Consider the following 27,042-nt stretch of genomic DNA (forward strand, 5'->3'; position numbering starts at 1 on the left):
TCACGGCACTCCACACAGTAAGTTAAATAATATCAAGACCAACAAAAGAAACCAACTGACAGTTGAACAAAGAAGTCACTAAGCAGGTAAGTTAAATAAATAGGTTTTGGTTTATTAAATACAGTTATATATTACAATTATACATTTTTGTTATTTAAACTATAAATATCGCAAAATTATGGTTTTTTTCTCGAAGTGACACACCAACCGAGTTATGCTCCGTATTTTGGTGAATTTTGACACACCAAGCTCAAAAGATTGCCCATCACTGCCATAGAGTTTGGTTCTTGGAATCAGTTACTTTATAGGTAGATTACTTTAATCCTGTCAGGGACTGCTTTTAGGATTTGTTAGGCAGATGTATTTCACCTGATTCCTAGTGCATGGTCATTGTACAAGTTCATCTGAAAGTGAGGATTTCCACCCACCCACTGTGGTTGTATCTGAATTCAGTCTTCTTCATCATGTTCAGCCTTGAAGTCTTAGCTCAGTTGTTCTCGGCTGGGCCGCTCAGAGTTGCACTCTGAGCATCCCAGTTTAGGAGTAAACCAAGGACCTGTGAGAGATTTTTAGATAGATTTATGAGGCTCGATCCTCTGCAGCTTACTTTTATCCTGTCCCCAAAAGCCCACCAGCCTTGTCAGTCCTTAATGTTCCCAATTTTCTTTATTCATTGAGAATGTCTCTGTAGGGAGACCATTCATTTTAAGCTAGAGGGGCAAGAAATGGCATTTAGATTATCATCTGTATGAAGACTTAAATCGACTGTAATGAGGACATACTGTTAAAAATGGTGATTTTAACATGGACTACTCTGTAAATTTTAGGGCTTTAACTATGTGTAAACATTTAAATTTACTCAAACAAGCCAGTAAGTTATAGTTGGGTATATAGCACTGTGATCGTTGACATTACAGTTGTGAGCAAGATCAAGACATAACCCCTGCATTGAGTGACTCAGGCTAGAAGAAAGTAGTTCCTGGACATAACATTCTGATAAGAAAAATGTAGTTTGCAAAATAAGTACTTATCACCTATCTGCTCCGAGATCTTTTAGATCATGTGCTGGTTTACATAATCTTGCCAAAGTGACCCTGTATCTGTTGTTTTGCTGTTTCTTTTTAATTGATAGTCAAACTCTTGTATGGAACGTGCCCCCTCTCCCCACTTTGTATCTGCTTCTGGTGACTTTGCTTGGCTCTCTGTTTTGTTGCCACCAGTTCATAATAGGATGAAGCGCCAGAGGGAGCAGTGTGGGGAACACCAGTTATCCCCAGGCTCCTTCTTTTCGGACATGATATGACAATGTTAATTAAGTCTAAACTAGCCCGACCATGTGGTGGCCCAGTGGATAGAGCATCGACCTGGGAAGCTGGGGCACAGGTTTGAAACCCCAAGGTCAGCGGCTTGAGCCAGACTCATTTAGTTGGAGCGCAGACTCACCAGCTTTAGTGCGGGGTTGCCGGCTTGAGTGTGGGATCAGAGACATCACCCCATGGTCACTGGCTTGAGCAAGGGGTTACTGTCTGAGCTGGCGCCCCCCCCCCCCCATTAAGGCACATATGAGAAAGCAATCAATGAGCAACTAAAGTGCCGCAAATACAAGTTGATGCTGCTTCTCATCTCCCTTCCTGTCTGTCCCAGTCCCCACTAAAAAATAAAAAAGAAAGTCTTAAGTCTAATGTAGAAAACGATTTAAGTACAAGCCTTTTCCCATAGGGCCAAATGGAAATGACCAAAGTTGCTCAACTTTTAAGTTACTGTATGTTATAACAGTGTGATATGAAGGCAAGGACCTTCATATATAGTATTGACTTGATCAAATTGTAGAATAGTTATACTTTCCATAGTTTAGTATATTTAGTATATTTTCTCCCCTTCCCACTTTCATATATAGGTGATTTTCTTAGCTTTGTTGCATGATCTCTAATAATCTTGCTGATAATAAAATATATCAGTGGAAGGTAACTATATATAGAATCATTGTTATTTTTAATTTGAGAAATCCTTTTCTCTTAATGAGGATATGTTAGAATGGAGAGTCTGCAACTTTTCTTAGAGGTTTGTCATGGTCTATTTTATGAAATGTTTCTATAATTCTTTAAGAGATAATATTGGCACTGTTGGTTCAAGTTTATTTAGAGTACTATTGTCTTAAATATGTTAAGAAATTTTAAATAATGTTTTATTATTTTCCACCAGGAAACCACCCCTACTCCTAATCCCCCGCCTACAGAAGAAGAGAAAACAGAATCTAACCAGGAGGTTGCTAACCCAGAACACTATATTAAACATCCTTTACAGAACAGGTAAGCTTTCTGATATATAGTTTTCTGATTAGGCGACAAGGTAAATGGTGAATAGGACAGGTTTGGAGGGAAAGGTTCGATGAGATTAGTTTTAGATATGTCAGGTTCAGGGTTCCATTTTCACTTGGATGCCCCATGTCTAACAAGGGAGCTCAGAAAGGAGAACTGCTTGAGAGATTGGGTTAAAATTCAACAGTAATTGGTGGTGGTAAATTGAAGCCACAGTAGTAAAGTTCTTTTAAGAAGAGAACAGAGGCTTTGATATCAGCAAATAGGGGATCTTTCTTTGTTTCCTTCCCTTCCTTTCCTTTCTTTCTTTCTTTCTTTCTTTCTTTCTTTCTTTCTTTCTTTCTTTCTTTCTTTCTTTCTTTCTTTCTTTCTTTCTTTCTTCTTTTTCTTTTCTTTTTTCTGTGGAGAGTACCATGAAAGGTATTGGTATAGAAACTATATAAATCATACATATATAAAAAGGTCAAATATCCATTAGATTAAACAATAAAAAAGTCTAAATGACCATTTGATTGAATGATAAAAGAAAATCCTTGCTTAATGTAGGAGCAAGTTTAGTAGAGTATAGATCAGTGGTAGCCAACCTTTTTATACTTACTGCCCACTTTTGTATCTCTGTTAGTAGTAAAATTTTCTAACCGCCCACCGATTCCACAGTAATGGTGATTTATAAAGTAGGGAAGTAACTTTACTTTATAAAATTTATAAAGCAGAGTTACAGCAAGTTAAAGCATATAATAATAATTACTTACCAAGTACTTTATGTCGGATTTTCGCTAAGTTTGGCAGAATAAATCTTTATAAAACAACTTTCTATAGTTAAATCTATCTTTTTATTTATCCTTTGTTTGTTCCACTACCGCCCACCATGAAAGCTGAACGCCCACTAGTGGGCGGTAGGGACCAGGTTGACTACCACTGGTATAGATGATGAAAAAAGTAGTAGTTTGAAGAGTGAGTAGAGTGTATAAAAAGGTATAGAGCAAGGGTCCCCAAACTACGGTCCGCGGGCCACATGCGGCCCCCTGAGGCCATTTATCCAGCCCGCTGCACTTCCAGAAGGGGCATCTCTTTCATTGGTGGTCATTGAGAGTTTGGAGGTTGGTTGGTTTGTATTTAAAACTAGTTAGCGGATGCATCCTGTGCTCTTGGAGTACTGTATGTGGCGGCGCTGCAAAGCGCAGCATCGCTCACGTACAATAATACTTCCGGTGACGCCGGACGCACTCATCACGGCTCCGGAAGCACATCATATCACTTGTTACAGCTAGCAGTGACAAATATGGAACCGGACATTGACCATCTCATTAGCCAAAAGCAGGCCCATAGTTCGCATTGAAATACTGGTCGTTTTGTTGATTTAAATTTACTTGTTCTTTATTTTAAATATTGTATTTGTTCCCGTTGTGTTTTTTTACTTTAAAATAAGATATGTGCAGTGTGCATAGAGATTTGTTCATAGAGGTTTTTTTTTTTTTTTTACAGGGACAGAGGGGGGGGGGGATAGATAGGGACAGACAGACAGGAACGGAGAGAGAGGAGAGCATCAATCATCAGTTTTTCGTTGCGACACCTTAGTCGTTCATTGATTGCCTTCTCATATGTGCCTTGACCATGGGCCTTCAGCAGACCAAGTAACCCCTTGCTCGAGCCAGTGACCTTGGGCCCAAGCTGGTGAGCTTTTGCTCAAACCAAATGAGCCTGTGCTCAAGCTGGTGACCTCGGGTTCTTGAACCTGGGTCCTCGGGATCCCAGTCCGACACTCTATCCACTGCACCACCTCCTGGTCAGGCCATAGTTTTTTTATAGTCCAGCCCTCCAACGGTCTGAGGGACAATGAACTGGCCCCCTGTGTAAAAAGTTTGGGGACCCCTGATATAGAGCAAGAATAGGCAATTTGAAATTGGCTGTGAAGGAGAAAAGAGAGCTCTAGGGCAGTGATCCCCAACCTTTTTTGGGCTACGGACCAGTTTAATGTCAGAAAATATTTTCACGGACTGGCCTTTAGGGTGGGACGGATAAATGTATCACGTGACTGAGACAAGTATCAAGAGTGAGTCTTAGATGGATGTAACAGAGGGATGTAACAAGTATCAAGAGTGGTCATTTTTTAAAAATAAAACATCGTTCAGACTTAAATATAAATAAAACGGAAATAATGTAAGTTATTTATTCTTTCTCTGTGGACTGGTACCAAATGGCCCACGGACTGGTACCGGTTCGCGGCTCGCGGGTTGGGGACCACTGATCTAGGGGATTTGGAGTTTGGAGGTTGGTTGGTTTGTATTTAAAATTAGTTAGCTGAGATTAAGATGAGTTTAAGTTTTCATAGTTACAGTGTAGTAGTTGAGTGGTAGTTCATTGTATGGTTTTTCCAATTCCTTTCCACCTCTTCCCAGTATGTTTGTTTTTACAGGCAATTCCCAGGTTACAAATGAGATAGGTTCTGTAGGTTTGTTCTTAAGTTGAATTTGTATGTAAGTTGGAACAGGTACATTTGCCTATTAAATGCAACTTAAGATAGATGTTTGTCTTAAAACAGTATTTATTTTTACCTTTCTGTGCATATAAATACTTAAACATTTTTGAAATACAACCTAAACAATCTTGGATGCTTCAGAAAATGATGGACTTGTTGAGAGGATGAGACTGGTATTAAGAGTCAGGGTTTGATTCTGCTGCTGGAGTCAGTTTCTTGAAGGAGGCCTCAAGGGAGGTCTGTGCAGAGCTTTTCTTTCTTTCTTTCTTTTTTATTTTTGCTTTTTTTTTTTGCTTTTTTTCCTTTTTTTCCGAAGCTGGAAACGGGGAGGCAGTCAGACAGACTCCTGCATGCGCCCGACCGGGATCCACCAGGGAGCGATGCTCTGCCCCTCTGGGGCGTTGCTCTGTTGCATCCAGAGCCATTCTAGCGCCTGAGGCAGAGGCCATGGAGCCATCCTCAGCGCCCGGGCCATCTTTGCTCCAATGGAGCCTCGGCTGCGGGACTGGAAGAGAGAGACAGAGAGGAAGGAGAGGGGGAGGGGTGGAGAAGCAGATGGGCGCTTCTCCTGTGTGCCCTGGCCGGGAATCAAACCCGGGACTCCTACACGCCAGGCCGACGCTCTACCACTGAGCCAACCGGCCAGGGCCAGAGCTTTTCTTTTTCTCATAATAAATGGCCCTGTAGACCCTCAGGCCTTCAGTAACTATATGGTAAACTTTGCTGAATCTCTCTGTATAAGGATCTTGTTCCTCTTAATTTTGCCATTCTTGCTTTAATGAGACAAGAAGCATTAACTAACTTCTGTAGAAAAAATGTTCAGTTCTAGAGTTTTTAGGTCCCTGTTTTCTTCCCTAAATGCTATCATTTGCAGCTGTGATTCCATAAGGTCTTCATTGGTTAGTTCTTTGCCATAAGAGTCGAGTAACTATGATATTTTCACTGATGTCCAACTGCATTTGATTACCAGTAGCCCTTATGGCATTCTGTTCATAAGTATGAATAAACATTCTAAGAATCTGGAGAAAAGTAAATTGGAATTGAGTTCTGAAAATATTTAAGTATTTCAATTTCTTTGATTACCCCCATACCTGTTTATTGATTTTCTTTAAAGATCCCATAAGTTTGTAATTTAATTTCATTTATCTAGAAAATATATTTTCCCTTTTTGGCCTGAATATTTTTTACCATTTCTTCATTGTAATGGTAGACCTATGGAAATAGTGTCCAAACATGTTTTATGTCATTTTTTTTCCCATAGATGTCCTGTAATATAGCATATCCTTTAGTGAGGAACATATTCAGTCTTTAGACAGGGATTGTCAGCTAATGAGTAAACTATCAAAGGTCAATAAATCCTTCCTCAGGAAAGCATTGTACCAAAGATATTAAAGGGGAATAGTTGATTAGTGGGAATTTTATACAGTTCAACCTCACACTAGCACCAAAACCCTTAAAGTGTTTTTTCATCTTTCAAGGGTATTTTTAAAAAGCTAGCTCTCTGTGCCTTCTAGCAGTATGTTCTTTGTGTTACTATTAATGTGGGAAGAAGTTACCAAGGCATATATCCCTCACAGCTTGTATGAAATATAAGAAAAGATTTCTGAAAAGTGGCTTCATCAGTAAACAAACTGATTAAATCCTAAAATGATGTTTTTGGAGATTTAATTTTCTCTATACACCCTACTTGTGTAAAATTATAAATATCATTTGGAAAAATATTCTAAGATGCTTTATGGTTCAGATTTTGGTAGTTTTCTCATTTTTATAAATATTGTGAAATTTATGTTGCTTTCTTAAATGATAACCTCTAATTATTATTATTTTATTTATTTTTTTATTTTTGCATTTTTCTGAAGTTGCAAACGGGGAGGCAGTCAGACAGACTCCCGCATGCGCCTGACTGGGATCCACCCGGCACGCCCACCAGGGGGCTATGCTCTGCCCATCTGGGGCGTCGCTCTGTTGCAACCAGAGGCATTCTAGTGCCTGAGGCAGAGGCCACAGAGCCATCCTCAGCGCCCGGGACCAACCCTGCCTCAATGGAGCCTTAGCTGCGGGAGGGGAAGAGAAAGACAGAGAGGAAGGAGAAGGGGAGGGGTGTAGAAGCAGATGGGCGCTTCTCCTGTGTGCCCTGGCCGGGAATCGAACCCAGGACTCCTGCATGCCAGGCCGACGCTCTACCACTGAGCCAAACGGCCAGGCCGATAACCTCTAATTATAACAAGTAAATCAGCAAGTATATAAAGTACAAGTTTTCTCAATTTATATACATCCTTATATATTTTTGTGCACTTGTGTGAATATACCTTTAGGGTACAATTTCAGATTTCCTACCTTTAACAACCTTTATAAATACTGCCAAATTATTATATTTTACTAGCTTAGACTCTTAACAGTTTGAGTGTTCCTATTTCTCACATCTTTGCCAACCATTAGTCTTTATAATTGTTGCTAATTGTACTGTCTTAGTCTGACTTGAGAAAAACAATGCCTTGTTTTAAGTTTGCATTTCTTTTATTAAAATTTCAAAACAACTTAATATTGTAGTAAATCATTTGTTTTTAAACAGACTGTGGACAGTCTTTTATTTCTTTTGGGTTATCTTTTCAAGGTTAATTTCAAATACTATACTGTATATTAGGGATGCTAAATCATCCAAGACGGGGATTAGGATGAAAGTGAGTTATCTAAATCATTTGGCTTTTAACATCGTCTGTGGAATTTATATATAAGGTCTACCGGAAAGTTCTGTCCGTTTCTATCACAACAGGTTTCAACACGTTAAGCACATGTTTATTTGGCGCATGTGGGCCTCTCTATTTTTATCACTTAATGTATACATACTGATGTAGCGCATTAACTAAAACAAAGTTGATTCACATTAGTCTTATGTGTGAAGCGATAGTGTACCATGGCTACTGATAAAGTTCATTTACGCCACTGTAATTTTTACGAATTTCAACAAGGAAGAAATGCTACAGAAACATGTCTGTTGCATCCACCATATTCCCCGGACTCAGCAGCTTCTGACTATCACTTGTTTTTGTCCTTACAAAATTTTTTGAAGGGCAAAAAATTCAGAAATGAAGAAGATATCAAACAAGCACTGGTTCAATTTTTTGCATCAAAAGATAAAACATTTTTCAAAAATGGGATATACAAATTGCCCTCACACTGGCAAGAAATCATTAATAATAATGGCAATTATATTATTTAATAAAGTTTATTGACAGTAAGAAAAATTTGTATTTTGTTTTATTCCAAAAACGGACAGAACTTTCTGGTAGACCATATATATATATATATATATATATATATATATATATATTTCAGAGACTTCTAATTTTTTTATAGTACAATATCACCCTTGCCTCTGGGTTTCATGTCAGTCTTAGGAAAACCCACACATTATATTAATAGCTGCATAGTAGTCTCTTATATGGGTGTATTTTATTTTATTTAAATCAGCAGCTCTCAAATATTTTGGTTTTATGACCTCTTTACACTTTTTTTTTAACCTTTTAAAAAATTTTATTTATTTATTTTTACAGGGGCAGAGAGAGAGTCAGAAAGAGGGATAGATAGGGACAGACAGACAGGAAGGGAGAGAGATGAGAAGCATCAATCATCAGTTTTTTGTGCGACACCTTAGTTGTTCATTGATTGCTTTCTCATATGTGCCATGACTGCGGGCCTTCAGCAGATTGAGTAACCCCTTGCTCGAGCCAGTGACCTTGGGTCTCGAACCTGGGACCTTCCGCATTCCAGTCCAACGCTCAATGCACTACGCCACCGCCTGGTCAGGCTTGTTTATGCTCTTAAAAGTAATTGAGGACTCCACAGAGCTTTGGTTATGTAGATTTTAATTTTTTTAATGAAAAAAATATTCAAAATAAAATATTATGGGAAGAATAGCATTTTGTATATATTTTCAAGTGCCTTAGAAGTTTATCTAGGTTTTTATAGCTGCTTCCGCATTCAGGCTGTGGGGATAAATTGTTTCGGAGAAAGTATTAAGAAAATATGACCTCATACACATATGTGGTTGGAAAAGGGAGGAGAGTTTTTTTTTTGTTTGTTTGTTTTTTATAATTTTATTTTTTTAATGGGGTGACATCATTAAATCAGGATACATATATTCAAAGATAACAAGTCCAGGTTATCTTGTCATTCAATTATGTTGCATACCCACCACCCAAAGTCAGATTGTCCTCTATCACCTTCTATCTTGTTTTCTTTGTGCCCCTCCCCACCCCCTTTCCCTCTCCCATTCCCCCCTCCCCCCCGTAACCACCACACTCTTATCAATGTCTCTTAGTTTCACTATTATGTCCCACCTACGTATGGAATAATACAGTTCCTGTTTTTTTCTGATTTACTTATTTCGCTTCGTATCATGTTATCAAGATCCCACCATTTTGCTGTAAATGTTCCGATGTCATCATTTCTTATGGCTGAGTAGTATTCCATAGTGTATATGTGCCACATCTTCTTTATCCAGTCATCTATTGATGGGCTTTTTGGTTGTTTCCATGTCCTGGCCACTGTGAACAATGCTGCAATAAACATGGGGCTGCATGTGTCTTTACGTATCAATGTTTCTGAGTTTTGGGGGTATATACCCAGTAGAGGGATTGCTGGGTCATAAGGTAGTTCTATTTTCAGTTTTTTGAGGAACCACCATACTTTCTTCCGTAATGGTTGTACTACTTTACATTCCCACCAACAGTGTATGAGGGTTCCCTTTTCTCCACAGCCTCTCCAACATTTGCTATTACCTGTCTTGCTAATAACAGCTAATCGAACAGGTGTGAGGTGGTATCTCATTGCCGTTTTGATTTGCATTTCTCTAATAGCTAAAGAAGATGAGCATCTTTTCATATATCTGTTGGCCATTTGTATTTCTTCCTGGGAGAAGTGTCTGTTCATGTCCTCTTCCCATTTTTTTATTGGATTATTTGTTTGTTTGTTGTTGAGTTTTATGAGTTCTTTGTATATTTTGGATATTAGGCCCTTATCTGAGCTGTTGTTTGAAAATATCATTTCCCATTTAGTTGGCTTTCTGTTTATTTTGTTATCAGTTTCCCTTGCTGAGCAAAAACTTCTTAGTCTGATGTAGTTCCATTCATTAATTTTTGCCTTCACTTCTCTTGCCTGTGGAGTCAAATTCATAAAATGCTCTTTAAAACCCAGGTCCATGAGTTGAGTACCTATGTCTTCTTCTATGTACTTAATTGTTTCAGGTCTTATGTTTAGATCTTTGATCCATTTTGAGTTAATTTTTGTACAAGGGGAGAGACTGTAGTCCAGTTTCATTCTTTTGCATGTGGCTTTCCAGTTTTCCCAGCACCATTTATTGAAGAGGCTTTCTTTTCTCCATTGTGTGTTGTTGGCCCCTTTATCAAAAATTATTTGACCATATATATGTGGTTTTATTTCTGGACTTTCTATTCTGTTCCATTGGTCTGAGTGTCTATTTTTCTGCCAATACCATGCTGTTTTGATTGTCGTGGCCCTATAATATAGTTTGAAGTTGGGTATTGTAATGCCCCCACCTTCATTCTTTTTCTTTAGGATTGCTTTGGCTATTCGGGGTTTTTTATAGTTCCATATAAATCTGATGATTTTTTGCTCTATTTCTTTAAAAAACGTCATTGGAAGTTTGATGGGAATTGCATTAAATTTGTATATTGCTTTGGGTAATATAGCCATCTTGATTATATTTATTCTTCCTAGCCAAGAACAAGGTATATTCTTCCATCTCATTATATCTTTTTCAATTAGGGAGGAGAGTTTTTAATAGCCTCTTAAAATAATTATGAATATTAAAAAAATAATAATTCTGAATATTCTCTATGATACTAGGCTCTTATAGGTTAGTTGCAATGTAGAATCTGAAACCGTAAAGAACTTTTCTTACTGTGTTAAAATCCATTGGTTTATCTTGTATTGGAATGAACTTTTTACCCGTACATGATTTTGTAGCATCCTGGTCATTAGGAAAATACTGGTTTTAATAAGTTACACATCTTCCAAATATTGACAGTTTTTATTAATAGCACTGAAACAATAACATCTACTAATATCACTACTATACTCATCAGAAATGTCTATTTTAGTAAGTTGTCAAGCCAAGAGTGATTAGCTTCTGGGGAAAAAAACACATTTTTTTTCAAAGCTCAAATTTCAAAAGGCTTACTCTGTTCAATTTTCAAGAAATAACCATGGTTTATCAGCCATTCTACCAAATTAAAATGGTGTTCCATGAAAAAAGCTGATTCAGTTACCTAAGAATTGATTTTGGTATGCAGTTGTTATGCTTTTTGTGTGTGGAATATGGAAAAGGAGTGTACACAGACTGAAATTCAATGAAACTAATAATTTTTACTGCTTCATCAATGGCATTCTTTTTTTTTGGGGGGGGGGGGCATTAGCTTTAATCCTAGCTTGCACCCAGTGGGCAAGAAGTACACATGGTGGGAAAACACTTCCCTTCCTTCCCATTCAGGGTTCCCAAAGCCACTGACTCATTTGAGTTTCTTAGAATCAAAGGTTTCTACCTCACCAGCCTTACTCACCTCTGTTCCCCATCTCCTTCTCTCTACACAAACTCTGCATAAACTGGCTTCTCCTTCAGCACTCTGCCATCTTGGCTGCTTCTCTGCTGCAATGCTAATTTCAGGAACAGATTGAGAGAGAGAGAAAGAGAGAGAGTGGCATTCTTTTTTAATTGATTTTTAGAGAGACCAAGAAACATCAATTTGTTGTTCCATTTATTTGTGCATTCATTGGTTGATCCTTGTATGTACCCTAATGAGGGATTGAACCCACAACCTTGGCGTATCGGAATATACTCTGACCAACTGAGCTACCGGGCCAGTGCCGTCAGTGGCATTCTCAACTGAAACTGACAGTGTTGCTATTGTAAGAGTTGGTGATAATGAAAGATACTGTGTCTACTAGTACATTTTGGTACCAGCTGATTTACCAACCATTGCTTTTGCACCATTAATGCAGCTGTTAACACAATATAAAATAAACTCACATCTTCACATTATTATGAAAATACCTTTTATTCATTAGAGTGCCTGAAAGGGTCTTAGAGTCCCCTAGGGTCTGCAGACCACACTTGGAGAACTGCTGATTTAAAAATTCCTTGTTGATAGGCACTTAAGATTTTCCAAATTTACAAAAATTAAGAACATTCTTGTACAAACATTTTTGTTTAGTTAGATCTTTGCATGTTTAATGGCTGGCTGCAGTAAAAAGAAAGATTAAACTAATTTTATTGCTCTTTAAATTGAATTATACTGGTAATTGACTTATAACACATATAATGATTTGATATTTTATAATTATTGTGAAATGATCACAACAGGGTTTAGCATCTGTTACCATACATCATCACAAAATTTTTTCTTGTGATAAAAACTTTTTAAGATCTACTCTCAGCAACTTTTGAATCTGCAACACAGTATTATTAACTGGTATCACCATGCTGTATATTACATCTCCATGATATATTTATTTTATAATGAATTTTGTATCTTTTGAGCTTCTTCATTCATCCCCTACAGACACCAATGTGTTCCAGGCATCTATGAGCTTTTTTTTTTTTTTTTTTTTTAAGATTTTATGTAAGTGAGAGTGTATGGTATTGTCTTTCTCTGTCTGGCTTATTTCACTTAGCATAATGCCCTTAGGTCTGTCTTTGGTGTTGCAAATAGCAAGATTTCTTTCTTCATTTTATGGCTGAATAATATTTATGTGTATGTGTCTGTGTGCACACGTACTATATTTTCTTTATCCATTTATCGATGGATAATACGTTATTTCCTTGTATTGACTATTGTATATGTGTAATGCTGCAGTAAACATGGGGGTGCAAATATCTTTGAGTTAAAAAAGTTTGCAGGCCCTGGCCGGTTGGCTCAGTGGTAGAGCGTCGGCCTGGTGTGCAGGAGTCCCAGGTTCAATTCCCGCCTAGGGCACACAGGAGAAGTGCCCATCTGCTTCTCTACCCCTTCCCCCCTCTTTCCTCTCTGTCTCTCTCTTCCCCTCCTGCAGCCAAGGCTCCATTGGAGCAGGGTTGGTCCCTGGCGCTGGGGATGGCTCTGTGGCCTCTGCCTCAGGCACTAGAATGGCTCTGGATGCAACAGAACATCGCCCCCTGGTGGGCATGCCGGGTGGATCCTGGTCGGGCGCGTGCAGGAGTCTGTCTGACTGCCTCCCTGTTTCCAGCTTCAGAAAAATAAAAAATAAAAAAGTTTGCAAATACTCTCCCCTCCCCTCCCCTCCCCTCCCCTCCCCTCCCCTCCCCTCCCCTCCCCTCCCCTCCCCTCCCCTCCCCTCCCCTCCCCTCCCCTCCCCTCCCCTCCCCTCCCCTCCCCTCCCCTCCCCTCCCCTTCTTCCTTTTCTTTCTTTTCTTTCTTTTCTTTCTTTCTTTTTGGAATAAATACCAAGGGGTAGGATTGCTGAATTGTATGGTAGTTCTATTTTGAAGTTTTGAGGAAAGACTAAATTAATTTTAGAACTCCAGACTACAGTGTACTTGAACTTGTGTATATTTTAATAGGTTTTCTCCCTTTGCTTTTTGTGTCTTTGATAGTAGGTTGACAAATACTAATACATCAAGTAGATGATAGAATCTTATTTTTATTTCTGAGATTGTTAAGCATTAGTTATAGAGTCAGTGAAATACGTCCATTTGTAAACCCTGTCTTTGGGCAACATTTTATCAATGAGAAGATGAAATTTCCCTTGAGTTACTTTTGGTATAGTAATTCAGTGCATATAATTCTCAAGATAAATTACCTTGAGATAATAACATTTAAGTGTAACTTTGTAACTTGAGTTTATCTTCAAAGTATTAGAGTAAAACCTATTTTAACAGAAGTATATATACAGCTATATAGAAAAAGCTGGTCTACATTATTGTAGAACACATCAGTAGCATTACTCAATAAATCCCTTTATTTTGTTATTTCCCATTTATGTCTTTGAGTAAGCAGTCACATTAAATATTTTTTCCTCTTCATAGCACTTCTATTTCTTTGGCTTGTACTCTTTTGTTTTTCGGAAAACTCAAACTTTTCTCTACTTTCCTTTCAGGTTAAGTGCTTCTCCTGTGTTTTTCTTAAGTTACTATGCTTGATTAGTGTAGCAGTTAGCAAACAGTAATAAACCTAAATTTCTGTGCATTCTCCTGAGGGGTGAATGAAATGGAAAAATAGAGAAAGGTACTCATTTGCCACTGTAATAACCATCATTTAAAATTACTTATTGATTTATTTTTAATTTTGATAAATTACACAGAACATAAAATAAACCAGTTTTTAAATGTATAGTGCAACCTGAGCAGGTAGTGATGCAGTGGCTACAGCATTGGCCTGGGATGCTTTGGACCCAGTTTCAAAACCCTGAGGTCGCCGGCTTAAACACCGGCTCATCCAGCTTGGGCATGGGATCAGAGACATGACCTCATGGTACTGGCTTGAGCCCAAAGGTCAATGGCTCAGCTGGAGTCCCCCTCCCCCAGGCACATATGAGAAAGCAATGGAACAGCTAAGGCAGTGGTAGTCAACCTGGTCCTTACTGCCCACTAGTGGGCGTTGCAGCTTTCATGGTGGGTGGTAGTGGAGCAACCAAAGTATAAATAAAAAGATAGGTTTAACTATAGTAAGTTGTTTTATAAAGATTTATTCTGCCACATTTAGCGAAAATCTGACATAAAGTACTTAGTAAGTAATTATTATTATATGCTTTAACTTGCTGAAACTCTGCTTTATAAATTTTATAAAGTAAAGTTATTTCCCTACTTTATAATCACCATTACTGTGGAACCAGTGGGTGGTTAGAAAATTTTACTACTAACAGAGATACAAAAGTGGGTGGTAGGTATAAAAAGGTTGACTACCCCTGAGCTAAGGTGTCACAACAAGTTGATGTTTCTCATCTCTCTCCTGTCCTGTCTGTCCTTCTCTCTTGCTCTCTTTCACAAAAAATAAAAATAAAAATGAATGTACAGTTTAGTAGTGTTAAGTGAATCCACACTGTTGTGCATCTAGTCTCTGGAATTCTTTTCATCTTGCAAAACTAAAACTCTATGCCAGGGGTCCCCAAACTTTTTACACAGGGGGCCAGTTCACTGTCCCTCAGACCGTTGGAGGGCCGGACTATAAAAAAAACTATGAACAAATCCCTATGCACACTGCACATATCTTATTTTAAAGTAAAAAAACAAAACGGGAACAAATACAATATTTAAAATAAAGAACAAGTAAATTTAAATCAACAAACTGACCAGTATTTCAATGGGAACTATGCTCCTCTCACTGACCACCAATGAAAGAGGTGCCCCTTCCGGAAGTGCGGTGGGGGCGGATAAATGGCCTCAGGGGGCCGCATGCGGCCCGTGGGCCCTAGTTTGGGGACCCCTGCTCTACGCCATTAAATAACAATTCCCTATTTTACTTCCCTTTAACCCCTGGCAACCACCATTCTTTTTTTCTTTGAGAATTTGAAAATGAACTCACATGGTATTTGTTTTTTTTACTGTCTTATTTCACTTAACATAGTGTCCTCATGGTTCATCCATGTTGTAGCAATTGTCATAATTTCCTTTTTAAGGCCGATTAAAACTTAGTATGTTTTATGTTTTACCTCCTTTTGTTTATTATTTATATATCCATAAACATATGCTGCAATGAAAATGGATGGAAAACTTCCAATTTTATTGACACTGACTTTTTATTTTTAGATGGGCACTCTGGTTTTTTAAAAATGATAAAAGCAAAACTTGGCAAGCAAACCTTCGGCTGATCTCTGAGTTTGACACTGTTGAAGACTTTTGGGCGTAAGTAACCTGTTCATTTTATTATGCTTATTTTATTAGTATGTGTTTTTTCATTTTAAGTCATATTTACAAAATGAAGGTTAAAGTGAAAAGTTAGTGACTATTCATCTAGATGAAGTCTGCCGTTTTCTCACAACTTTAAATTGTGATTATTCCTTATCAGTTTTAGTAAGCTTCAGTCTTACCATCTTTTAGCCCTGCGTGTTCTCTTTTTGGTCCTGAGAGACCTTCACTTGATTATCACAACTAGGTGGAGCTTGTTCCCCTTCCTGGTTCCCTGGGTATATTTGCACCATACTTGAGCACTCCGGAGTCTGTTAGCTCTTCATTTCTGCAGATTATTTCTGCGTTAACACCTGGGATTTCTTTCTATAAGAATTCTCAGATTTCAGAAGCTGAAATGTTTAATATTCAGGGTTTGCCAAAGATTGACAGTGTCTGTGAAGATTGTTTATTAATTTCATTATACTTTGTGATCACCTATAAAAATAGTTGAAAAAATTTTAAGGTATTGTTTCAGATTTAGCAAAAAGATTGGGGGGCGGTCATACACCTGTGCATGACTTCAAATTAAAATGTAGAAGTTATAAAGTCTTTCTCAAGAAGATGTGGAATATTGATTTTCTAAGAACAAAGTTCATTTAGTATGTCATACTTGAAAAATGTCTGAGGAGAACATATTTCAGAACTTGAAAAATAAAATTTGTTAAAAACATTTTTAAAAACTTTAAATTACCTAGCAGTTATCTAAAATATTCTAATTTGTGCATCTAGTATATTTTTAGATTGTATGTATATAGAATACTTGATGCTACTTTTGTGTTGTAATGTAATCACCTGAATGTATTCTTTCCATACAGAAGAACAGATAATGATCAGAAAATTCCTACATGTATACTTCCTCTGGGGCAGAAACAATATTTTTCTGTATGTTTCTAATGCTTTGCTCATAGGCATTTTGTATGCATTTGAGTCACTGGGAAAAAAACAACCATTGACTAGAGAAAACTAAATTGTTAGCTAGCCACTTTGAGTGCTCACTTTTTATTGAAAGTGTTGGATTTTTTTATTTAAGTACTAGAACTACATTTAACTCCTCAGTAATTTATTGGTCTAGTTTAACTGCGGTTAATTCTTTTTTGCCCTTCCTCAAAACATTGTATTTTTCTTCTTCAATTGTGTTGATTCAAGAGTACTCTAAAACAGTTTCCAGTCTATGGGGGAGGAGGAGCACAAGTCTTGAACTATTGCTCTCACTGTATCAGATTGGCATATATCTAGTTTGGCTTTCCCCAGTGCACAGAATTGTGTTTCTGATTAGAATATGGCTCTACACGTTAGTTATGTATAAGCAATGTCATTGCATAGTTGATTTTTATACTACTATTGAGAGACAAAAAGGAATCTTTCAGCTTTCTGTAAATATCTAAGTCATTTCTCAACTTCTCATTTTCTAGCAAATTTTTTGGTACACAACTGTGGAGTCCTTTTGGATTTATCTAATCTGTCTGTAGTGTTAGGATTCTGTTTAAATGTGCCATTACAAATTCTCATAAATTTATTACTAAGAGAACTTACAGCACCATGAAGGAGGAGACCTTTTCTACCTTGAATGCCATTGAAGAAGGTTACTTCCACACTATCCATTAATTCTATAAAAATAGTGGTGGCTGCTTTTATAGTAAGCTTAGTATCCAGGCCTCTTTTGTAGTCTGTTGGAAGTTGTCAGTGATAATGTAGTTCAGGAAGAGTGATCATTAGGTACAATGACTCAACAAACCTTACTTGGTCTTATACTGTCTCATTCAAATTGGGTTTGTATGTTATCCTCTAGACCAGGGGTCTCAAACTCAACTCAGCATGTGGGCCGCAGAGCAAGATCACAGCCGTTCGGCGGGCCACACTAGGTCTACAAAAGGCAACTGTTACGCAACACTTTTCTCACTGCAGTTGAAAACAAAAAAAAAATCAGTACAACAAGCACAATCATACATGCAGTTTACTCAGTGTCACAAAACAACCAGAAACTGTAGTTCGCATCACAACTGCTGTTAACTAAGCTAATATCTAGCTAGGATGCTAGAGAAATGAAAAATACAAGTAGGCCCCTAGGCTTACTTAATTTTATCCAAAATATTTTGAACTTCGTGGATTAGTCTACGGGCCGCACAAAATTGTTCGGCGGGCCACGAGTTTGAGACCCCTGCTCTAGACCAGGGGTTCCCAAACTTTTTACACAGGGGGCCAGTTCACTGTCCCTCAGACCGTTGGAGGGCCGGACTTTAAAAAAAAATCTATGAACAAATCCTTATGCACACTGCACATATCTTATTTTAAAGTAAAAAAACAAAACAGGAACAAATACAATATTTAAAATAAAGAACAAGTAAATTTAAATAAACTGATCAGTATTTCAGTGGGAACTATGGGCCTGCTTTTGGCTAATGAGATGGTCAATGTTCGGTTCCATATTTGTCACTGCTAGCCGTAACAAGTGATATGACACGCTTCTGGAGCTGTGATGCATGCGTCCCGCGTCACCGGAAATAGTACTGTAGATGAGCGATGCTGCGCTTTGCAGCGCCGCCACATACAGTACTCCAGGAGCATAGGATGCATCCGCCACCAATGAAAGAGGTGCCCCTTCCGGAAGTGAAGTGCAGCAGGGGCTGGATAAATGGCCTCAGGGGGCCGCAGTTTGGGGATCCCTGCTCTAGAGTGCGATCCAAGGGATGCCAGACTCTTTCTGAAAACTGCTTGAAATACTCTTAGACTGGGTTAATACAGAACCAAGAGAATCTGACTAAGGATAAATACTATGATCCTTCAACATAGCTAGTCATGATTTCTACATCTTATATTGGAGACAGGCATAAACATTTCTACTCTGTTGCCAATTTTATAACAATTTTACTGTAAAAGGTTTTAGGATATTAAATGATTTAGCTTTCTACCTTTAAGCTAGTGAATATCTAAGTCATCCCAACTGTTACTGTTACATTGATTTTTAGGTAATAGTCTAGAAATAAAGATTCCAGGGTTTCACCCAACATTAAGGGGTTAAATTCCCAAGGAGTGTGGCCTGGAATTGGTGTTACTGTTTTATGTTTTAAAGCTCTCCAGATGATTATTATGCCAACTAACTAGTAAGTCTGTCATGTTTGGAAACCATTGGTCTGTTCTATACTCTTAGATACTTTCAAGGATAATAATGGTGGCTTGTTTCAGCCATACAATGCTATGCTGATGGTCAAGATACTCCTTTCCTTTATCTCATTTTTTTTTTTTTTTTTTGAGAGAGAGAGAGAGGAAGGGAGAGAAATGAATGAGAAGCATCAACTCTTGGTTGCATCATTTTAGCTGTTCATTGATTGCTTTTCATACATGCCTTGACATGGGGGGGGTGTTGGGGGGCTCAAGCCAAGTCAGTGAACCCTTGCTCAAGCCAGTGACCTTGGGCTCATGTCAGTGATACTACGCTCAGGATTTTGAATCTGTGACCTCAGAATCTCAGCTGAACACTATCCACTGTGCCATCACCAGTCAGTCTTTTTCTTTTGACTTATCTTTTTATGTGTTTAAAATTGCTCATTAGCCTCATAAATTTTTTCATCTATTTAAAGCCACATCATACCCCTAATCTCAGTTTCTTATATATAAACGCACTGAGTTTTAACTAATAAATCAAAATATATTTTGTCAGAATAACATTATTAGCCTGACCAGGTGGTGGCACAGTGGATAGAACATTGGCCTGGGACACTGAGGACCCATGTTCGAAACCTCAAGGTTGCCAGCTTGAACATGAACTTATCCTGCTTGAGCGCAGGCTCACCAGCTTGAACACAGGGTTGTCATGTCAACTTGAGCGTGGGATCATAGACATGACCCTGTGATCGCTGGCTTGAGCCCCAAAATTGCTGGCTTTAGCCCAAGGTTGCTAGCTTGAGCAAGGGGTCACTGGCTCAGCTGGAGCCCCCCAGTCAAGGAACATGTGAGAAGCAATCAATGAATAACTAAGGTGCCACAACTATGAGTTGATGCTTCTCATCTCTTTCCCTTCCTGTCTGTCTGGTCCTGTCTGTCCGGTCCTGTCTGTCCTTCTTTATCTCTCACTAAGAAAAATAAGAGTAAGATTATTAAAAATATTTTCTTAAGTCATCAGATGTTAATTCTTGAACTGACCATTATTAAGATCTGTTTGGCCCATTTCAGAAATTGAATCCATAGAAAAATTAGTGAATGTAAACTTACCTCAATTTTTTAACATATTTTTCTAAATGTAACATAAGCACCTAACCTTTGTGTTGCATATTCTATGTTTATAATTATCCTTTTCTTTTGCCTAGTTTGTACAACCATATCCAGTTGTCTAGTAATTTAATGCCTGGCTGTGACTACTCACTTTTTAAGGTATGCCTAATTGGTGATTTTATATATATATATATATATATATATATACACACACACACACATATATATATATGTGTGTGTGTGTATATATATATATATATGTATGTAAGTATATTATAAGACTGGACCATTCAGGTATTCATTAAGAAATTTTGCCACAAACTTAGGAATGGGAAATGTTCTGATGCTTGGAGAAAAATTAAATTAGCTTTCCTAGGTATAGCAGAAATATATTCTCCCCTGTGTTTAGTATAAATACCATATTTTTCGCTCCATAAGACGCACCTGACTGTAAGACACACCTAGGGTTTTAAGGAAGAAAATAAGAGAAAAAAAAAAATCTGAACCAAATGGTGTATTAAAATATTTAATAAAATACCATATTATTTGCTCCGTAAGACGTACAGGCATTTTTTTGGGGGGTGCTTCTTATGGAGCAAAAAATATGGTAAGTGAATTAAGTGAAAGTCTTGCCTCCATGGGCATGTACTGGCAGAGTGCTTTGACTGTCCCGTCTGATCTCTCCTTTATGTATTTGAGTAGACCGAAATCCAGAGCTGGTCAGGAATTTTTTTTTTCCAGTTATAGTTTACATTAAATATTATTATGTATTAATTTCAGGTATACAGCATAGTGGTTAGGCAGATACTTGACAAAGTGTATCCTTAATGCCTGACCTTTTAAGTACCCACCTGGCACTGTACATAGTTTTCACAGTATTATTGACTGTATTTCTTATGCTGCACTTTATGTCCTCGCGTGTCAGGAATTGTTAACATGGGGTATGTGGGTCCTGAGCTATTTATAAATGGGTTTTATCAGGTATTAAGAGATGAGGCATTCCTTAATTCTTTGAAATTGCATAAGTTGTGCATAAGTTTTGCATGTTTTTCTAGGTATAGAAGTATATGTAGCTTCTCAAAACTTCTTACTCAGAATGTTTAAGAACCTCCAAATAAAATGAAACCCAAGGTTTGATAGCTAATTAGTCCTTAAGTCAGTACTCTAATTCTGCGGTCCCATCCATGCCTCTGGCTTTAAGTCCTATATGGTTTTTTGTTTTGTTTTGTTTTGTTTTGTTTTGTTTTTTCTCCATCCATAATAGTTTTATGGGGAATAAAGTAAAAAGTTGACAGGGTATTGCTTGCTGTTTCTAGTGATGATCTCTTAAAGTAACATTGTCTAATATTGTTCTCTTCTAACCTTATAGGATGGTATTAAGCCTATGTGGGAAGATGAGAAAAACAAACGAGGAGGACGATGGCTAATTACATTGAACAAACAGCAGAGACGAAGTGATCTCGATCGCTTTTGGCTAGAGACAGTAAGGTTTTAAATAATAAGACAGTGGCCTGACCTGTAGTGGCGCAGTGGATCAAGCGTTGACCTGGAACGCTTAGGTCGCTGGTTCAAAACCCTGGGCTTGCCTGGTCAAGGCACATAGGGGAGTTGATGCTTCCTGCTCCTTTCCCCTTCTCTCTCTCTCTCTGTCTCTCTCTCTCTGTCTCTCTTCTCTAAAATGAATGAATAAATAAAAATAATTAAGATCTTGAGGAGCTTAATTACCAGAGAAACCTCCCAAACTCACTATTCTAAAAACTAAAGAAATAAAAGAGTAAAACAGTTTTGGAATATTGAAATACTAAAACTAATTTACATTATGTTTTACATTGATTTTTTTAATCAAAGAAGAGATAAAGATGCCCACTCTAGAAAATCTAAGCCAGTAATTAATTTTGTTCTATCCTGTGAGTCCTGTGTATTATACATGCTAGTATAGTGAAACCTCTTGCCACATTACAAATCAGATATAAAGTGATTGGCAGTTGATTCTGACCTTCCTCAACAAGCTCATTCTGATTATTACATTAACTTCAAAAGTATAGAACCTCACATTTTGTATAATGTGAAGGGGGGGAGGGGGGGAGGAAAAGAGGAATCAGAAAGACAGGGAGGGTCATGACGAGCACAGAGCCCCTGGACTTCCACAGCTCCTTTGAAGGACTGCACAGGCTTCGACAGGCATTTAACATCTTACAACCCTCTTAGAGTATTGTTTTATATACTAAACTTTTTAGATCAATGAGGCAAACAAAATTGTAGCTTGATGTCATTCAGCTTATTTGTCTCAATAGGAACTTCTGGCTTCATATATATTAAATTCAAGATAATGGGCATTTTCTACTGTGAGAGGTTTTAAACCTCAAGCTTTTAGGAGCAGGAATTATAATCTCTTTTGTTTATAGTTAGTATTTGAGTGAAACATTTAATACAGATTTGAGTGATTTTCTTTTTTAAAGAAGAGGCTTACTTTTGCTTTTGGGAGAGATTATAAATAAATACTATTTTAGAATTCTACGTTAAAAAGTCGTGTCAGTTTGGAAGATGACAAAAGTTCTGGAGATGATGGTGATGGTTGCCCAGTATTGTGAATATACTTAATGCCACTGAACTATATTATCAAAAATGGTTATATTTGTAAATTTAATGTTTGTATATTTTCTACAATTCAATATTAGAAAGTGTTTTGGAAAAACAGCAAGAATCAGGCAAGTACTAACTAAGCAACAGTATAGCAAGTAAATATTAATAACATGCCTTTTATACAGGTTCAGACATCATTTGCCCAAATTGCTGAAACAGTTAAAACAACTTTTTTTTTCCTTCTTTTTTTTAGAGAAAGAGAGTCAGAGAGAGGGGACAGGAACAGATAGATAGGAACAGAGAGATGAGAAGCATCAATTATTAGTTTTTCGTTGCGCGTTGCAACACTTTAGTTGTTCATTGATTACTTTCTCATATGTGCCTTGACCATGGGCCTTCAGCAGACCGAGTAACCCCTTGCTCGAGCCAGCGACCTTGGGCTCAAGCTGGTTAGCTTTTGCTCAAACCAGATGAGCCCGCCTCAAGCTAGCAACCTTGGGGTCTCGAACCTGGGTCTTCCACATCCCAGTCCGACGCTCTGTCCACTTGCCACTACCTGGTCAGGCAAAACAACTCTTAATGTTCTTAATATTAACCAAAGACATGAAGGAGCAAATGATTTTTCTGAAAGTCAGGATAAAGAATAGTATATATAAATATAATACATTCAAATACATTCAAAAAGTTAACTCTTGATTGAAAAACTGTTGTTAGTTTTTTATGTATACAAATATATGAGACATTTGCAGTTGAATAAACTTAATAATCTATTGGATATAATTTGGGATTGTGTTTTGTTTTTAAGCTGCTGTGCCTTATTGGAGAATCTTTTGATGACTACAGTGATGATGTATGTGGAGCTGTTGTTAATGTTAGAGCTAAAGGTGATAAGATAGCAATATGGACTACTGAATGTGAAAACAGAGAAGCTGTTCAACATATAGGGTGAGTTTTGCTTTGTGTATTTCCTTTAATATATTAAGATACCCAAAAGCAGAGTATTTTTATTTGTAGTTTTAGAAGTACTTTTATTTGTGGAACATTACATTTTTAATTGTATTGTCTTTTTTTTAATTAAATTTAATACAGTGACATTGATAAATCAGGGACATATATTGAGAGAAAACATCTCCAGAGTATTTTGACATTTGATGATGCTGTATACCCCTCACCCAAAGTCAAATTGTCTTCTGTCACCTTCTATCTGGTTTTCTTTGAGCCCCTCCCCTGCCCCCACCCCCTCTCTCACCTTCCCGCCCCATCCCCCCTCCCTTACCATCACATTCTTGTCCATGTCTCTGAGTCTCATTTTTATGTCCCATCTATATATAGATTCATATAGTTCTTAGTTTTTTCTGATTTACTTATTTCACTCCGTAAAATGTTATCAAGGTCCATCCATGTTATTGTAAATTATCCAATGTCATCATTTCTTATGGCTGAGTAGTATTCCATAGTATATATGTCCCAAAGCTTTTTAATCCACTCCTCCTCTGACAGACACTTGAGCTGTTTCCAGATCTTCGCTATTGTGAACAGTGCTGCCACAAACATGGGGGTGCATTTCTCCTTTTGGAACAGTTCTATGGTGTTCTTAGGGTATATTCCTAAAAGTGGGATGGCTGGGTCAAAAGGCAGTTCGATTTTCAATTTTTTGAGGAATCTCCATACTGTTTTCCACAGTGGCTGCTCCAGCCTGCATTCCCACCAGCAGTGCAGGAGGGTTCCCTTTTCTCCACACACTCGCCAGCACTTATTCTGTGTTGTTTTGTTGATGAGCGCCATTCTGACTGGTGTGAGGTGATATCTCATTGTGGTTTTAATTTGCATTTCTCTAATGATTAGTGATGTTGAGCATTTTTTCATATGCCTATTGACCATCTGTATGTCCTCTTTAGAGAAGTGTCTATTCGTTTCTTTTGCCCATTTTTTGATTGGATTTTTTGTCTTTCTGGTGTTGAGATTTACAAGTTCTTTATAAATTTTGGTTATTAACCCCTTATCAGACGTATTGTCAAATATGTTCTCCCATTGTGTAGTTTGTGTAGTTTGTCTTTTTATTCTGTTGTTATTGTCCTTAGCTGTGCAAAAGATTTTTAGTTTGATATAGTCCCATTTGTTTATCCTGTCTTTTGTTTCACTTGCCCGTGGATATAAATCAGCAAATACATCGCTGAGATAGATATCAGAGAGCTTACTGCCTATGTTTTCTAGAGATGCTTATGGTTTCACTGCTTACGTTTAAGTCTTTTACCCATTTTGAGTTTATTTTTGTGAATGGTGTAAGTTGGTGGTTTAGTTTCATTTTTTTGCAAGTAGCTGTCCAATTTTCCCAACACCATTTGTAGAAGAGGCTGTCTTTACTCCATTGTATTTCCTTACCTCCTTTGTCAAATATCAGTTGTCCATAGAGCTGTAGGTTTATTACTGGGTTTTCTGTTCTGTTCCACTGATCTATATGCCTGTTCTTAGGCCAGTACCAGGCTGTTTTGAGTACAATGGCTTTGTAGTATAACTTGATATCAAGAAGTGTGATAACTCCCCCTTTATTCTTTTTAAGATTGCTGAGGCTATTCGTGTTCTTTTTTGGTTCCATATAAATTTTTGGAATATGTGATCTATATCTTTGAAGTATGTCATTGGTATTTTAATTGGTATTGCATTGAATTTATAGATTGCTTTGGGTAGTATAGACATTTTAATAATGTTTATTCTTCCTAATCATGAGCAGGGTATGTGCTTCCCCTTTTTTTCTATTTTCCTTGATTTCTTTTATCAATGTTTTATAATTTTCCAAGTACAAGTCTTTAGTCTCCTTGGTTAAATTTACTCCTAGGTACTTTATTTTTTTGGTTGTAATTGTGAAGGGGATTGTTTCCTTAATTTCTCTTTCTGATTGTTCATTGTTGGCGTATAAAAATGCGTCTGATTTCTGAGTATTAATTTTATATTCTGCCACTTTGCTGAATTCATTTATCAGGTCCAGTAGTTTTTTGACTGAGACTTTAGGGTTTTCTATATACAATATCATATCATCTGTAAATAATGATAGTTTTACTTCTTCTTTTCCAACTTGAATGTCTTTTATTTCTTCTTCTTGTCTGATTGCTCTGGCTAGGACTTCCAGGACTATGTTGAATAAGAGTGGTGAAAGGGGGCACCCCTGCCTTGTTCCTGATCTTAAGGGGATTGCTTTTAATTTTTGCCCATTGAGTAAGATCTTGGCTGTGGGTTTGTCATAGATGACTTTTATCGTGTTGAGGTATGTTCCCTGTATTCCCACTTTGCTGAGAGTTTTGATCATGAATGGGTGCTGGACTTTATCAAATGCTTTTTCTGCATCTATTGAAATTATCATGTGGTTTTTCTCCTTCCTTTTGTTTATGTGATGAATCACATTGATTGATTTGCGGATATTGTACCAGCCTTGCCTCCCCAGAATAAATCCCACTTGATCATGGTGTATGATTTTTTTCATATATTGCTGGATCCGGTTTGCTAATATTTTGTTGAGGATTTTAGCATCTATATTCATCAGGGATATTGGCCTGTAATTTTCTTTCTTTGTGTTGTCTTTGCCTGGTTTTGGAATCACTATTATGCTATACGCCTCATAAAAGGAGCTTGGAAGTCTTCCTTCCTCTTGAATTTTTTGAAATAGCTTGAGAAGGATAGGAGTCAGTTCTTCTTTGAATATTTGGTAGAATTCACTTGTGAAGCCATCAGGCCCAAGACTTTTCTTTGTTGGGAGTTTTTTTTTTTTTTTGTATTTTTCTGAAGCTGGAAACGGGGAGAGACAGTCAGACAGACTCCCGCATGTGCCTGACCAGGATCCACCCGGCACGCCCACCAGGGGCGACGCTCTGCCCACCAGGGGTGATGCTCTGCCCCTCCGGGGTGTCGTTCTGCCGCGACCAGAGCCACTCTAGCACCTGGGGCAGAGGCCAAGGAGCCATCCCCAGTGCCCGGGCCATCTTTGCTCCAATGGAGCCTTGGCTGTGGGAGGGGAAGAGAGAGACAGAGAGGAAGGAGGGGGTGCGGGTGGAGAAGCAAATGGGCGCTTTTCCTATGTGCCCTGGCCGGGAATCGAATCTGGGTCCCCCGCACGCCAGGCCGACGCTCTACCGCTGAGCCAACCGGCCAGGGCTTGTTGGGAGTTTTTTGATAACTGTTTTGTTCTCATTTGGTGTAATCGGTCTGTTTAGGTTTTCTGATTCTTCCAGATTAATTTGGAAGATTGTATGTTTCAAGGAATTTGTCCATTTTATCTATGTTGTCTAGTTTTTTGGCATACAGTTCTTCATAGTATTTCTTACAATATTTTGTATTTCTGTTGTGTCAGTTGTTATTTCTCCACTCTCATTTCTAATTTTATTTATTTGAGTCCTCTCTCTTTTTTTTCTTGGTGAGTCTAGTTAAAGGTTCAGCGATCTTGTTTACCTTTTCAAAGAACCAGCTCCTAGTTTCATTGATCCTCTGTATTGTTTCTTTAGCCTCTGTCATTAATTTTGCTCTGATCTTTAATATTTCCTTCCTTCTACTACATTTGG

General features: G+C 37.8%; 1 protein-coding gene across 1 annotated transcript in view; it reads left to right on the forward strand.

Moving 5' to 3' along the window:
- EIF4E (eukaryotic translation initiation factor 4E) overlaps nucleotides 1–27,042 on the forward strand; it is a 57,351-nt gene that overhangs the window by 24,534 nt on the left and 5,775 nt on the right. Inside the window, exons 2-6 of the mRNA XM_066280924.1 lie at nucleotides 2,203–2,309; nucleotides 15,560–15,655; nucleotides 20,005–20,068; nucleotides 21,279–21,392; nucleotides 23,298–23,437. Of these exons, the coding sequence (XP_066137021.1) occupies nucleotides 2,203–2,309; nucleotides 15,560–15,655; nucleotides 20,005–20,068; nucleotides 21,279–21,392; nucleotides 23,298–23,437 (521 nt within the window). The remainder of the gene's footprint in view (nucleotides 1–2,202; nucleotides 2,310–15,559; nucleotides 15,656–20,004; nucleotides 20,069–21,278; nucleotides 21,393–23,297; nucleotides 23,438–27,042) is intronic.

This window comes from Saccopteryx bilineata, chromosome 5, assembly GCF_036850765.1.
Source record: "Saccopteryx bilineata isolate mSacBil1 chromosome 5, mSacBil1_pri_phased_curated, whole genome shotgun sequence".
NCBI classification, from domain to species: Eukaryota; Metazoa; Chordata; class Mammalia; order Chiroptera; family Emballonuridae; genus Saccopteryx; species Saccopteryx bilineata.